At 45.9% G+C, this 13,293-nt stretch overlaps 2 protein-coding genes across 2 annotated transcripts in view; both read right to left on the bottom strand.

Annotated features, from left to right (window-relative positions):
- The window catches only part of znf608 (zinc finger protein 608), a 59,313-nt gene extending 50,516 nt beyond the window's left edge, over positions 1-8,797 (bottom strand). Inside the window, exon 1 of the mRNA XM_008419502.3 lies at positions 8,006-8,797. Within this exon, the coding sequence (XP_008417724.1) occupies positions 8,006-8,734 (729 nt within the window). The 5' untranslated portion in view covers positions 8,735-8,797. The remainder of the gene's footprint in view (positions 1-8,005) is intronic.
- Positions 8,798-9,647: 850 nt separating this feature from the next.
- LOC103470828 (uncharacterized) lies at positions 9,648-13,293 on the bottom strand. The gene is made up of 2 exons (XM_081610987.1): positions 12,586-13,293; positions 9,648-12,200 (listed from the first exon to the last, which is right to left on the bottom strand). Exon 2 carries the CDS (start codon positions 12,189-12,191, stop codon positions 11,310-11,312), a length of 882 nt encoding a protein of 293 aa, XP_081467113.1. The 5' UTR covers positions 12,192-12,200; positions 12,586-13,293; the 3' UTR covers positions 9,648-11,309.

The following is a 13,293-nucleotide window of genomic DNA, read 5'->3' as shown; positions in this document are numbered from 1 at the left end:
CCCACCCTCATCTATGGTCATGAGCTTTGGGTCATGACCGAAAGAACGAGATCACGGGTACAAGCGGCCGAAATGGGTTTCCTCCTCCGCAGGGTGGCTGGGCTCTCCCTTAGAGAGAGAAGCTCGGTCATCCGGGAGGGACTCAGAGTAGAGCCGCTGCTCCTCCACGTCCAGAGGAGCCAGTTGAGGCTCGGGCATCTGGTCAGGATGCCTCCTGGACGCCTCCCTGGTGAGGAGTTCAGGTCCCACCTGGAGGAGGGGAGACCCAGGACACCTGGAGGGACGATGTCTCTCTATGGCCTGGAAACGCCTTGGGGTTCCTGGAGGACCTGGAAGAGGCTGGGAGGGAAGTCTGGGCCTCCTGAGGCTGCTGACCCCGAGACCCGACCCGGATAAGATGGATGGATGGATGGATGGATGGATGGATGGTAATGAGACAATAATCCAAGATCACTTTATCAAATATCAATAAACTTTAAAGTCTAATTAACATTTGAAAAATATCCAAAATGAATAAAAACAAGAGAAACGGCAAATAAAATGGATTATAAATTATCCTTCAAAAAATGACGAGTTGAGACCAAAACAAAAGCCTGAAAACTTTTATCAACCAGTTTTTGGTAGACAGAGGAAAAAAATAAAAAATAAACCAAATGGAAATTATTCAGCTCATCTGACTTTATTGTGACAAGAACAAGTAAAAATATTTATGTGAAAAAGTTTGTATTTTTAATGGCTTTTCAAACTTTTGGACTGAGTTTAGCATGTTTGGATTTTAAATCCTCACTTTTCCTCAGCAGGTTAGTCGGTAAGAACAACTTTATGGGTTTAGAAATCCTCCATCTTCAATCTCAACGAGATGCTAACATGCTAACAGGCTAACAAGGAGAAGAAAAGCAGAAGAGAAACGAGTGATCCAGAATGGAAATGGAGAATAATTCATGTAGAGGACTCCCTCAGGTTCTGGTTCTGTTCATATCGCGTTTACTTTTCCTACATTTGTAGAGACTCAGCAGTCAAATGTTTGCTAACTGTAGATCAGCTCATTAGCTTGGAAACAACCTTTAAATCTCCCCAAACGGCATCAAAGAGATCCGAACTCGGATCGTCTCAGCCGAGTTTCACAGAAAGAAAAATCAAATCATTTTAACGAGCGTTGAGCAGCTGAGCAGATTTTATTAAAGTCCGGTACGACCGGCTCTCCTTCCCGCTGCAGCCCGCAGGCCCGGCCCGACGGACGGGGAGACAGAGCAGCCGCTCACGGATAACTCATGGCTAACTCACGGCTAACTCAGGGCTAACTCACGGATAACTCAGGGCTAACTCACGGATAACTCAGGGCTAACTCACGGCTAACTCACGGCTAACTCACGGATAACTCAGGGCTAACTCACGGATAACTCACGGCTAACTCACGGCTAACTCACGGCTAACTCACGGCTAACTCAGGGCTAACTCACAGCTAACTCACGGCCAACTCACGGCTAACTCACGACTAAATCCCAGCTAACTCACGGCTAACTCATGGCTAACTCACGGCTAACTCATGGCTAACTCACGGCTAACTCACGGCTCACTCATGGCTAACTCACGACTAACACAGCTAACTCATGGCTCACTCATGGCTAACTCATGGCTAACTCACGACTAACTCACAGCTAACTCACGGCTAACTCATGACTAACTCACGGCTAACTCAGGGCTAACTCACGGCTAACTCAGGGCTAACTCACGGCTCACTCATGGCTAACTCACGGCTAACTCATGGCTAACTCACGGCTAACTCATGACTAACTCACGGCTAATTCAGGGCTAACTCACGGCTCACTCATGGCTAACTCACGGCTAACTCACAGCTAACTCATGGCTAACTCACGGCTAACTCACGGCTAACTCACGGCTAACTCACGGCTAACTCAGGGCTAACTCACGGCTAACTCAGGGCTCACTCACGGCTAACTCACGGCTCACTCACGGCTAACTCACGGCTAACTCACGGCTAACTCAGGGCTAACTCACGGCTAACTCACGGCTAACTCAGGGCTAACTCACGGCTAACTCACGGCTAACTCACGGCTAACTCAGGGCTAACTCAGGGCTAACTCACGGCTAACTCACGGCTCACTCACGGCTAACTCACGGCTAACTCAGGGCTAACTCACGGCTAACTCACGGCTAACTCACGGCTAACTCACGGCTAACTCACGGCTAACTCACGGCTCACTCACGGCTAACTCACGGCCAACTCACGGCTAACTCACGGCTAACTCACGACTAAATCACAGCTAACTCACGGCTAACTCACGGCTCACTCAGGGCTAACTTACGGCTAACTCAGGGCTAACTCACGGCTAACTCACGACTAACTCACGGCTAACTCAGGGCTAACTCACGGCTAACTCACGGCTCACTCACGGCTAACTCAGGGCTAACTCACGGCTAACTCACGGCTAACTCACGGCTCACTCAGGGCTAACTCACGGCTAACTCACAGCTAACTCACGGCTAACTCACGGCTAACTCACGACTAAATCACAGCTAACTCACGGCTAACTCACGGCTCACTCAGGGCTAACTTACGGCTAACTCAGGGCTAACTCACGGCTAACTCACGACTAACTCACGGCTAACTCAGGGCTAACTCACGGCTAACTCACGGCTCACTCACGGCTAACTCACGGCTAACTCAGGGCTAACTCACGGCTAACTCACGGCTAACTCACGGCTAACTCAGGGCTAACTCACGGCTAACTCACGGCTAACTCACGGCTAACTCACGGCTAACTCACGGCTAACTCACGGCTAACTCACGGCTAACTCACGGCTAACTCACGGCTAACTCACGGCTAACTCACGGCTAACTCACGGCTAACTCACGGCTAACTCACGGCTAACTCACGACTAAATCACAGCTAACTCACGGCTAACTCACGGCTCACTCAGGGCTAACTCACGGCTAACTCACGGCTAACTCAGGGCTAACTCACGGCTCACTCACGGCTAACTCCAGTTTCTTGTTGTCATGCAGATGAAAGCCGGAGCCTCAGCAGCAGCTGGATAATTTTATCCCTCTCAGCGCAGTTCGGCTTCATCTCTTCATCGTTTCCGTCGTTTCTCCAGGGTTTGAATCTTTAGAACCGGCTCCGGCTGTCAGACTGAGAGAATAAATCGATCACCGTTCCAGGAGTTACAGCCGCTGTGCTTCCATATGAATGTCAGGCAAATTTTGAGACGGCTTTTAAAATTTCACCAAAAAAAAAGAAAAGAAAAGTGAATCACGTGTGTTTCCATCCAAGAGTTTGGAGCGAATCCACCGGGCGACACAAAGCGTCGTTTCATCCGATGCTAACGCTACGTATGGCTGTAGCAGAGGTTGCTAACTAGCATGTTGCTCCTGTGAGCTGGAGGTTTGGACAGTCAGCCATCATGTCATTCCAGATGCTAACATGGTGGCTAACGGTTGCTATCGTTTTTAATCAGCTGTGGCTAACAACCCACCGCATCAACGTGACAAAGATGGAGATGCTACTGTGATTTATTAGCGTTTCATTATCCAGAGAAACTACAGCAGGCCTTAGATTTAGTGTCAAAATTATAAATTAAACGTTGTTGACTTTTTAGCCAATAATAAATGAAACATATTTGATGTCGATTGGAGATTTTGGCAGCCAAACTCATCAAAACGTCATGTTTGTTCATGATTTTCTCAATTACTGGCTGTATGGTGTCTTTTTATGGCACCGTGTTTATTCAGGTTTATTTGTTTTAAAGCACAAATAACTGTTTCAGGGTCACAAGCAGAGAAATAAATTCCAATAAATAAGATAAAAACAAGCAGCAGCAGAGACCAGCACTGGTGTTTTCCTCTGATCAGTGGCTCAACCCACCGACTCTCCTTCACGTTGAGTGGAAACTATTTAACGTTTCAGGTTTTTCTCCACCGCGTTCCGTCCCTGAAAACCACGGTTCTCCACTTTCCTGCAGTTTTTAAGACGCTGAACCTAATTCAGTCGTTTGCTCAGATGGTTCCCGACTTTAACGACCGCTCCTAAACAGGTTAGCAACTTTTCCACAAGAACAAACCAAGTTTATTATTAGCACGTTGTAGCAGCAAGTAAAACAGAATATAAATATTACACTGCAGCAGCAAAATGAAGACAAAAATCCAGACTAGAATTAATTAATGTTCAACTTTTTGATACAACAGCAGCAGATCTGTAATTTATTTAGTGATTAATAAACTAACAACAGTTTTTAAAGTCTCATCTCTCAGTGGAGGGACTGTAGAACCAGATGGTGTAGAACCAGGTGGTGTAGAACCAGGTTGTGTAGAACTGAGTGATATAGAACTGGGTGGTGTAGAACTGGGTGATGTAGAACTGGGTGATGTAGAACTGGGTGATGTAGAACTGGGTGATGTAGAACTGGGTGGTGTAGAACTGGGTGGTGTAGAACTGGGTGGTGTAGAGCTGGGTGATGTAGAACTGGGTGGTGTAGAACTGGGTGGTGTAGAACTGGGTGGTGTAGAACTGGGTGGTGTAGAACTGGGTGGTGTAGAACTGGGTGGTGTAGAACTGGGTGATGTAGAACTGGGTGGTGTAGAACTGGGTGGTGTAGAACTGGGTGGTGTAGAGCTGGGTGATGTAGAACTGGGTGGTGTAGAACTGGGTGGTGTAGAACTGGGTGGTGTAGAACTGGGTGATGTAGAACTGAGTGGTGTAGAACTGAGTGGTGTAGAACTGGGTGGTGTAGAGCCGGGTGATGTAGAACTGGGTGGTGTAGAACTGAGTGGTGTAGAACTGGGTGGTGTAGAACTGGGTGGTGTAGAACTGGGTGATGTAGAACTGGGTGGTGTAGAACTAGGTGATGTAGAACTAGGTGATGTAGAACTGGGTGATGTAGAACTGGGTGATGTAGAACTGAGTGGTGTAGACCTGGGTGGTGTAGAACTGGGTGATGTAGAACTGGGTGATGTGATGTAGAACTAGGTGATGTAGAACTGGGTGATGTAGAACTGGGTGATGTAGAACTGGGTGATGTAGAACTGGGTGATGTAGAACTGGGTGTTGTAGAACTGGGTGATGTGATGTAGAACTAGGTGGTGTAGAACTGGGTGATGTGATGTAGAACTAGGTGGTGTAGAACTGGGTGGTGTAGAACTGAGTGGTGTAGAACTGGGTGGTGTAGAACTGAGTGGTGTAGAACTGGGTGATGTAGAACTAGGTGATGTAGAACTGGGTGATGTAGAACTGGGTGATGTAGAACTGGGTGATGTGATGTAGAACTAGGTGATGTAGAACTGGGTGATGTAGAACTAGGTGATGTAGAACTGGGTGATGTAGAACTGAGTGGTGTAGAACTAGGTGATGTAGAACTAGGTGATGTAGAACTGGGTGATGTAGAACTGGGTGATGTAGAACTGAGTGGTGTAGAACTGAGTGGTGTAGAACTGGGTGATGTAGAACTGGGTGGTGTAGAACTGAGTGATATAGAACTGGGTGATGTAGAACTGGGTGATGTGATGTAGAACTAGGTGATGTAGAACTGGGTGATGTAGAACTAGGTGATGTAGAACTGGGTGATGTAGAACTGAGTGGTGTAGAACTGGGTGGTGTAGAACTGAGTGATATAGAACTGGGTGATGTAGAACTGGGTGATGTGATGTAGAACTAGGTGATGTAGAACTGGGTGATGTAGAACTAGGTGATGTAGAACTGGGTGATGTAGAACTGAGTGGTGTAGAACTGGGTGGTGTAGAACTGGGTGGTGTAGAACTGGGTGGTGTAGAACTGAGTGGTGTAGAACTGGGTGGTGTAGAACTGGGTGATGTAGAACTGGGTGGTGTAGAACTAGGTGATGTAGAACTGGGTGGTGTAGAACTGGGTGATGTAGAACTGGGTGATGTAGAACTGGGTGATGTAGAACTAGGTGGTGTAGAACTGAGTGGTGTAGAACTAGGTGGTGTAGAACTGGGTGATGTAGAACTGGGTGATGTAGAACTGGGTGATGTAGAACTGGGTGATGTAGAACTGGGTGGTGTAGAACTAGGTGGTGTAGAACTGAGTGGTGTAGAACTGGGTGGTGTAGAACTGGGTGGTGTAGAACTGGGTGATGTAGAACTAGGTGGTGTAGAACTGGGTGGTGTAGAACTAGGTGGTGTAGAACTAGGTGATGTAGAACTGGGTGATGTAGAACTGGGTGGTGTAGAACTGGGTGGTGTAGAACTGGGTGGTGTAGAACTGAGTGGTGTAGAACTGGGTGGTGTAGAACTGGGTGGTGTAGAACTGAGTGGTGTAGAACTGGGTGGTGTAGAACTAGGTGATGTAGAACTGGGTGGTGTAGAACTGGGTGATGTAGAACTGGGTGATGTAGAACTAGGTGGTGTAGAACTGGGTGGTGTAGAACTAGGTGGTGTAGAACTGGGTGATGTAGAACTGGGTGATGTAGAACTGGGTGATGTAGAACTGGGTGATGTAGAACTGAGTGGTGTAGAGCTGGGTGATGTAGAACTGAGTGGTGTAGAACTAGGTGGTGTAGAACTGGGTGATGTAGAACTGAGTGGTGTAGAGCTGGGTGATGTAGAACTGAGTGGTGTAGAACTAGGTGGTGTAGAACTGGGTGATGTAGAACTAGGTGGTGTAGAACTGAGTGGTGTAGAACTAGGTGGTGTAGAACTGGATCAGCTGGTGTCTATTATTGGTATAGACACCAATAATCGATACGACTAAAGATAAACAGATTAGTTTCTCTAGATCCTCTGATCCTGGAAATGTTCTTCCGCTGACAGGAGGCCGACTTTTGAACCGTCTTTATGTGGTTCTGACGGTTCAGGTCAAAGTTCATCCTGATCTCTAGCTTCCAGCTGGAATAACTGAAGCCACACGCCGGCTCTGGATTGGTCCAATTAATCAATCAACCAATCAAGATTGTCTGTACATCACATTTCAGCAACATGGCTGAAAACATAAAATCGTCATAAAAACATCAGTTTGTCAGGAGCCACAATCATCAATACGCCTCAGATATATTGATCAATGCTGTTTATTATTGATCCAAATCACCTGTAACCAGGTGGGTTTGGTCACAGACACTTGCTGAATGCTGCCTCCTCTCCACGTTCGGACCGGAACCAGAACACCTGGGCGCTCTGGAAGGCTGACCCAACAGCAGCAGCAGCAGGTAATGGCTTCACATCTTATCAAATCTGATCATCTGAGTTCACAGCCATGACAAACGAGAAGCCGCTCGTTAGCAGTGACGGTCCGACCGGATCCTGGACGGGTTTGCTCGGCCAAACCCATGAGTTTCCGGCGTGTGATGACGTAAAGCTGCTGCAGTCCAGCCATGAACTGAACCGACACCAAACAGCTGAGTGGAGCTCAGAAATGGTTTTTTTAGCAAACCCTTCAGATCAACACGTAAACAAAGCAGCGTCTCTCCTGCGGACACAAACTCCTCCTGGACATCCTCCCTCTTTGTCTGCCAGACTCTTCCAGCCTGCGTCCTCTGCTGTCAAATCAAATTCCTCGCTCTCCATCATACATCTCTCTTCTCCTCACCTCACCCCTCCACCCCTTCCCTTCATCTTCCTCCATCTTCTCCCTCTGGATGACTTATTTAAAGCTCCCAAAAATACATTTCCGAAGCGCAACCTGTCAGCCTTTTCATTAAAAGAATTAAAAAGAAAGAACGAAACGGGGTTGGCGACATCAAATGTGAATAAATTTGACATCATGAGGTTTTTTTCCCCACATGGGAAACGGCAAACAAAGCATTCAGAGAAAACGATTTGTTAAAACATGCATCCAACCTTCTCTAAATCTCCCCAAACGAAGAAGAAAGAGAAAATCAGAAATCTGCGCCGATGGGAACAATGACAGCAGCTGGGCAGCAACAAAAGGACATCAAGATGCTCCGTTTGTGGCCTTCACACCTGCATCCCTCTATATTTGTTCATTTGTTTAAATAAACCCTGTTGTGTGCCTGGGGATGATAAAACTCCTACCTTCTCGGCTCCTCTGTGTTTCTTGGCCGCCGGAGGCTCGTCGTGAAGCCGCCGGACAACAATAGCTCCTCCGCCGCTCTTTACTCCACAGTCCGCCGCTGTTTTCCCGGAGCCTCCGGTGATGGTGCTGCTGTCTCCCGCGGGGATCCGGGAGTCGGTTCCGGGTCCCTGGTGATGCTCCGGCAGGAAGACGGAAGGCGGAGGAGACGCGCCATCGTCGCCGGGCTTCTCCTTCCTGATCCGGGCGGGAGGAGCGGCGGCGTCCCGGTCCCTCTTCCAGCCCCGGATCAGGTTCTTCCCCTTCCGCTCCTCCTTGACTTTGCCCGCAGGAGGCTCAGAGATGCTGCTGCTGCTGTTATTGTTCCCGTCCGCATCTCTGCCGGCCGCTGAAATCATCTCCACACCTTCCGCTCCTCCGACGCCGCGTCCTTGAGGCTGCAGCCGCCGCTGAACGACGACCCCCGGAGCCGCCGGATGATCCGCCGCCGCCTCCGCCTCCTCCGGGTCCGCTCGTCCTTCCTGGCCGCCTCGGCTGCGTTTCAGCGCGGATCTCCTCGGCTCCGACCCGCCGCCTGGTCCCCGGGTCTGGAGCGAGGACAGGGCCGCGTGTCTGTGGGCTGAGGAGGAGGAGGAGGAGGAGGAAGAGGAGGAGGCGGTGAGGTTGTGTGACAGCTCGCTGCAGTCTGTCAGCGGCTCTCCATTCTCCTCAGCGCTCAGGAAGCGTTTCATCTCCTCTCTCCTTGTCTCCTTTGTTGATCTCCACGATCATCAGCATTCAAGTCATTGTCAGCGCGCCAGCAGCCGCAGTGAGGCTCAGAGGCGGTGGGCGCCTTCAGCAGCAGGCCTGTCACGATAACAGATGCTGCTGGGCGATAAACGTTCCCAGGAGTTATCGTGATAAGCGATAATATTGTTCAGAGCGGTTTAAGCGGCTGCACCATCAAGAGACCCAAGAACAAAAGCTAGCATGATAATAAATATACTTAAAGTGACTATAAATAATACAAACTAAATGCTATTTGGTTTTCCAAACTAAGAGGAAAATGATTTATTATTTTTATAGTTATAACACCAATGACAGGTAACGCTTGGGGAAATTTAAAATATCCAACTTGTTAGTATTCAGTATGAATTTAGTATGAATTTCGAATTTTTCAATTCATATATATATATATATATATATATATATATATATATATATATATATATATATATATATATATATATATATATATATAATTTTTAAAGACCAATACTTTACCCAGGCTACAGTTGAAAAGTTATTTATGTTTATTTACCTTTATGCATTATACAAATAATTTGTATTTTTGGCTGAATTTTATTTTTGTGTTTGCTTAAAAATGTTTGTTCTTTTTCATATATGCAGAACTAAATAAATATATTGTAAGAAAGAAAAAAACCTTTTTCAGTTGATGGCACTTAATAGCACAGATTTAATATTTTTTCGCTTGCGACACCTGTAGCCATAACAACGCTGGAGTGACGTCATTACAAACAATGCTAACGTCGGTGTAGCTTCATGATGAAGCTGTGAAATGAGCTGAACGTTCAGTTCCGCCACAAGGGGGCGCCGTAGTTTCAGGCCTCAAGATTTATAAACCCTGCAGCTGCCGATAAAGCAGCACTTTAAACATCGTTATTTTAATGTTCAGTTAAAAATGGCAATAAGTGTTTGGTAGTATCCGAGATGAATCGTTAAGTTGCTTCCAGACCGACTATAAAATAATAAATAAATGTGAGATTTGAGTGGAAACCATGAGAAAAACTGCATCATGTACCCAAAGCTGCACAAATTAAAGGAGAACTTGACTCTGCATGTGTAGGAAAAGCTGTTTCATGAAGAGTTTGGCGTATTTACTCACATACATTTACTCGAGTAACTTTTTTGAAAAATAAAATAAATTTCTTTTAGAAGTATTTTTTACTATGCTGTACTTTTTACTTTGACTTGAGTCATTTTTCTGTGAAGTGTTTCTACTCTTACTGGAGTCAAATTTCTGGATTTTCTACCCATTGAATGAAAACCAAAAATTCAACACCTGCAGTTTTTAATAAAAATAAATACAAATAAATAAAAGTTGCTTTTACAGAAAGAAACTGATTTGGAAACTTTTTATTTTGCCTAATTTTGTTGTTTTCTTTTTGTTATATATGAATTATTGTCATTTTGGTCTTTAAAATCCACAAATTTCCATTTAACTTTATATTTTGGTCCATCTGATGATGTAAGTTTTAAATATTAAATGATGTTTTGACACTCGAGTACTAAATACTCTTTTACTTTAGTAATTTCTTGGACGGATTAGCTTTCCTTGAGTAAAAATATGTTGAAGTGGTGCTGCTCTTACTTGACCATCTTAATTTTAATAGAAATATTCCAATATTATTTGTTGTTTTCCAACCAATCGGTTTATCTCTGATCTTACGTCACAGTCTTGTAAAAACAAACAGTATTTGTACTGATGTTTTATTGTTTGTTTGTTTGATTGTTTCTTTATTTTCTTACAACTTGCTGCGAGAAAATAATATATTAATTTGTGATATTCGTGTTTTGACTGAGTGATCGATACGTTTCTCCGTCAGGAATCGGGTTCAGAACCCAGAGATACTTTTCTGATCTCAACTCTTCAACAGAGAATCAGAACCAGACTAAAACTTTTTGTTTTTTGAATAAAGTTATAAAATTACAATAATATTGTCAAAATATCATGGCTTAATAAGAAAACAGAATATTACGGGCTACTGGATCAGAACCACTGAATAACTGGAAGCTGATTCTAACAGATGAAAAGTTTCTGGATACCAAAAAGCTTCTTCTGGTGTCTGATTTATGAACTTTATTGATCAGTAATCAGATTCAGAGAAAACGTTTGACAGAAAAATCATTTCTCAGAATACAGACGTCACTGAGCATGCTCAGTACGGTTCTCACTGAGCATGCTCAGTACGGGTCTCACTGGGCATGCTCAGTACGGTTCTCACTGGGCATGCTCAGTACGGTTCTCACTGGGCATGCTCAGTACGGGTCTCACTGAGCATGCTCAGTACGGGTCTCACTGAGCATGCTCAGTACGGGTCTCACTGAGCATGCTCAGTACGGGTCTCACTGAGCATGCTCAGTACGGGTCTCACTGAGCATGCTCAGTACGGGTCTCACTGAGCATGCTCAGTACGGGTCTCACTGAGCATGCTCAGTACGGGTCTCACTGAGCATGCTCAGTACGGGTCTCACTGAGCATGCTCAGTACGTGTCTCACTGAGCATGCTCAGAAACAATCAACCTTTACTTAAAACACAGGAACATTTTGTGGCCTGAACTTTTCAGGTTCAGATCTGTGTCGATGACGCTGACGCCGGCTTTGCTGTACGCTTCCTTTGCTTTTGGGTGGAGGATCACGGTGACAAACGTGAAGGGAGATTTGGTGACTTCATCTTTCTTGTACCACAGGTACAACGGGGTTCCTTTAGTGCCATCATTCAGGTTTGTTTTCACCTTCTGATATCCTGCTTTCACCAAACGACTCTCCTTCGACGTATCAGTTGCGATCTTCAGATCCGTGATGGCCTTCTTCTCATCAGTGGTTTGTTGGTAAAAGATGAAGATGTCAGACCCACCTGAATCCCTGTTGATGTCTTCATCTACTCGGGTGTAACCTTGACGGAACAATTCGTAGTTTGATATGTCACCAGCATTGGCCTGGATGTCACAGATGTAGGTTTGATGCTGCCTCTTCATCCACAGGTAGATCCAGTCTCCTCCAGCTTTCCGGTTCAGATCGCAGGCTGACCTCTCCCACTGAGGCTGGCCCTTCTTGGTGTTATCCTCTGCATCGGTGGACAGGTCCAGCTCCACGATCGGGACGTCACACTCAGTATAACCTTTGAAGAACCACAGGAAGACGTCGCTGCCCCCGGCTCCTTTGTTGAGATTTTTATCGACCAGGCGGTACCCTGCATCCTTCAGGCCTTGTCTCATCCAGTCGTTGAAGGAAAACTGGATCCTGGTGATCGCTCTGTAGCCAGCGGTTTTGTACCAGAGGAAGATTTTGTTTCCTCGTGCTCCTTTGTTCAGGTCAAGAGGAAGTTTGGTGTAACCATTATCTCCAAACCAAAGCTCCTCATCACTGTCCAGAGAGACACCGATATCAGTGATGTACTGCTGCATCTTTGGCTCCTGCATCAAAGTTAAACCCAACATGAGACGGAGGCAACACCTGATACAACGGAGGAGAATCTACAGAAAGAAATTATTTACAAAATCAATAAAGGAAACAAACTGGAGTTTTTATATCTGATAAAGATGAAACAGAGATTCAGCTGCAGCCATGAAAATAAAATATAATTTAAAACTGTAAAAGCAGGTCTAGTTGTTCTAAAGCTGGTTTGAATCAAGCTTGAAATTCAGACTAAACAGAAATATTTACAGATTTTAAAAGGATTTGATAGAAAAACGGGTCAAATATGAACCCAGCTGGTTCTGTCCAGTTGGTCAAAGTGATGGTTTCCAAGTTTTACTGTTAAACAGTTAAAGAGATGAATGGATGAAGCTCAACACTCACCTGTCTGCAGGCTGTGATTGGCTGGTTGGATCTTCTGTCTGAAGGCTGCTGTACCTGAGCTGCTGTACCTGAGCTGCTGTACCTGAGCTGCTGTACCTGAGCTGCTGTACCTGAGCTGCTGTACCTGAGCTGCTGTACCTGAGCTGCTGTACCTGAGCTGCTGTACCTGAGCTGCTGTACCTGAGCTGCTGTACCTGAGCTGCTGTACCTGAGCTGCTGTACCTGAGCTGCTGTACCTGAGCTGCTCACCTGGTCTTTATAAACCTGCTGGGAGCCGAGAGACGGTGTGAAAACCTCCCAGAAAACAAAATGAGCTACACGAAGAAACACGACTTCGCAGCAGATCTTCCACCTGCTGCGATAAGCAATAAAAACAACTACTTCCTGTTGGGTCAGAACTTCTTGTCAAACTGGAACATGAAACATTTTTCTGCTCCTTCGGCTGCAGAAAAACTCTGTGAAACCACCGTCCACCTCGTTTCTCTGGAATGCAACCGGTTCAACAGATCGCATCAAAACTACAAAGTCACAGAAAGCAGGCAGCAGCTGCAGCATTCGGTTTAGCCGAGAGACGTTTTCAAATGTTTATTAATGTGTCACTGGTGCCATTTCAACAGCAGCTCTAACCAGGTTTCCTGGAAGTTTGTTCCAGATCTACGGTGCATAGAAGCTGAAACCTGCTTCTCCATGTTTGGTGCTGGGGACGCA

Source organism: Poecilia reticulata, chromosome 9, assembly GCF_904066995.2.
Source record: "Poecilia reticulata chromosome 9, P_reticulata-male-v2, whole genome shotgun sequence".
Lineage (NCBI taxonomy): Eukaryota > Metazoa > Chordata > Actinopteri > Cyprinodontiformes > Poeciliidae > Poecilia > Poecilia reticulata.
Note: the sequence above shows the minus strand (reverse complement) of the source record. Positions and strands in the feature narration are given on the sequence as shown.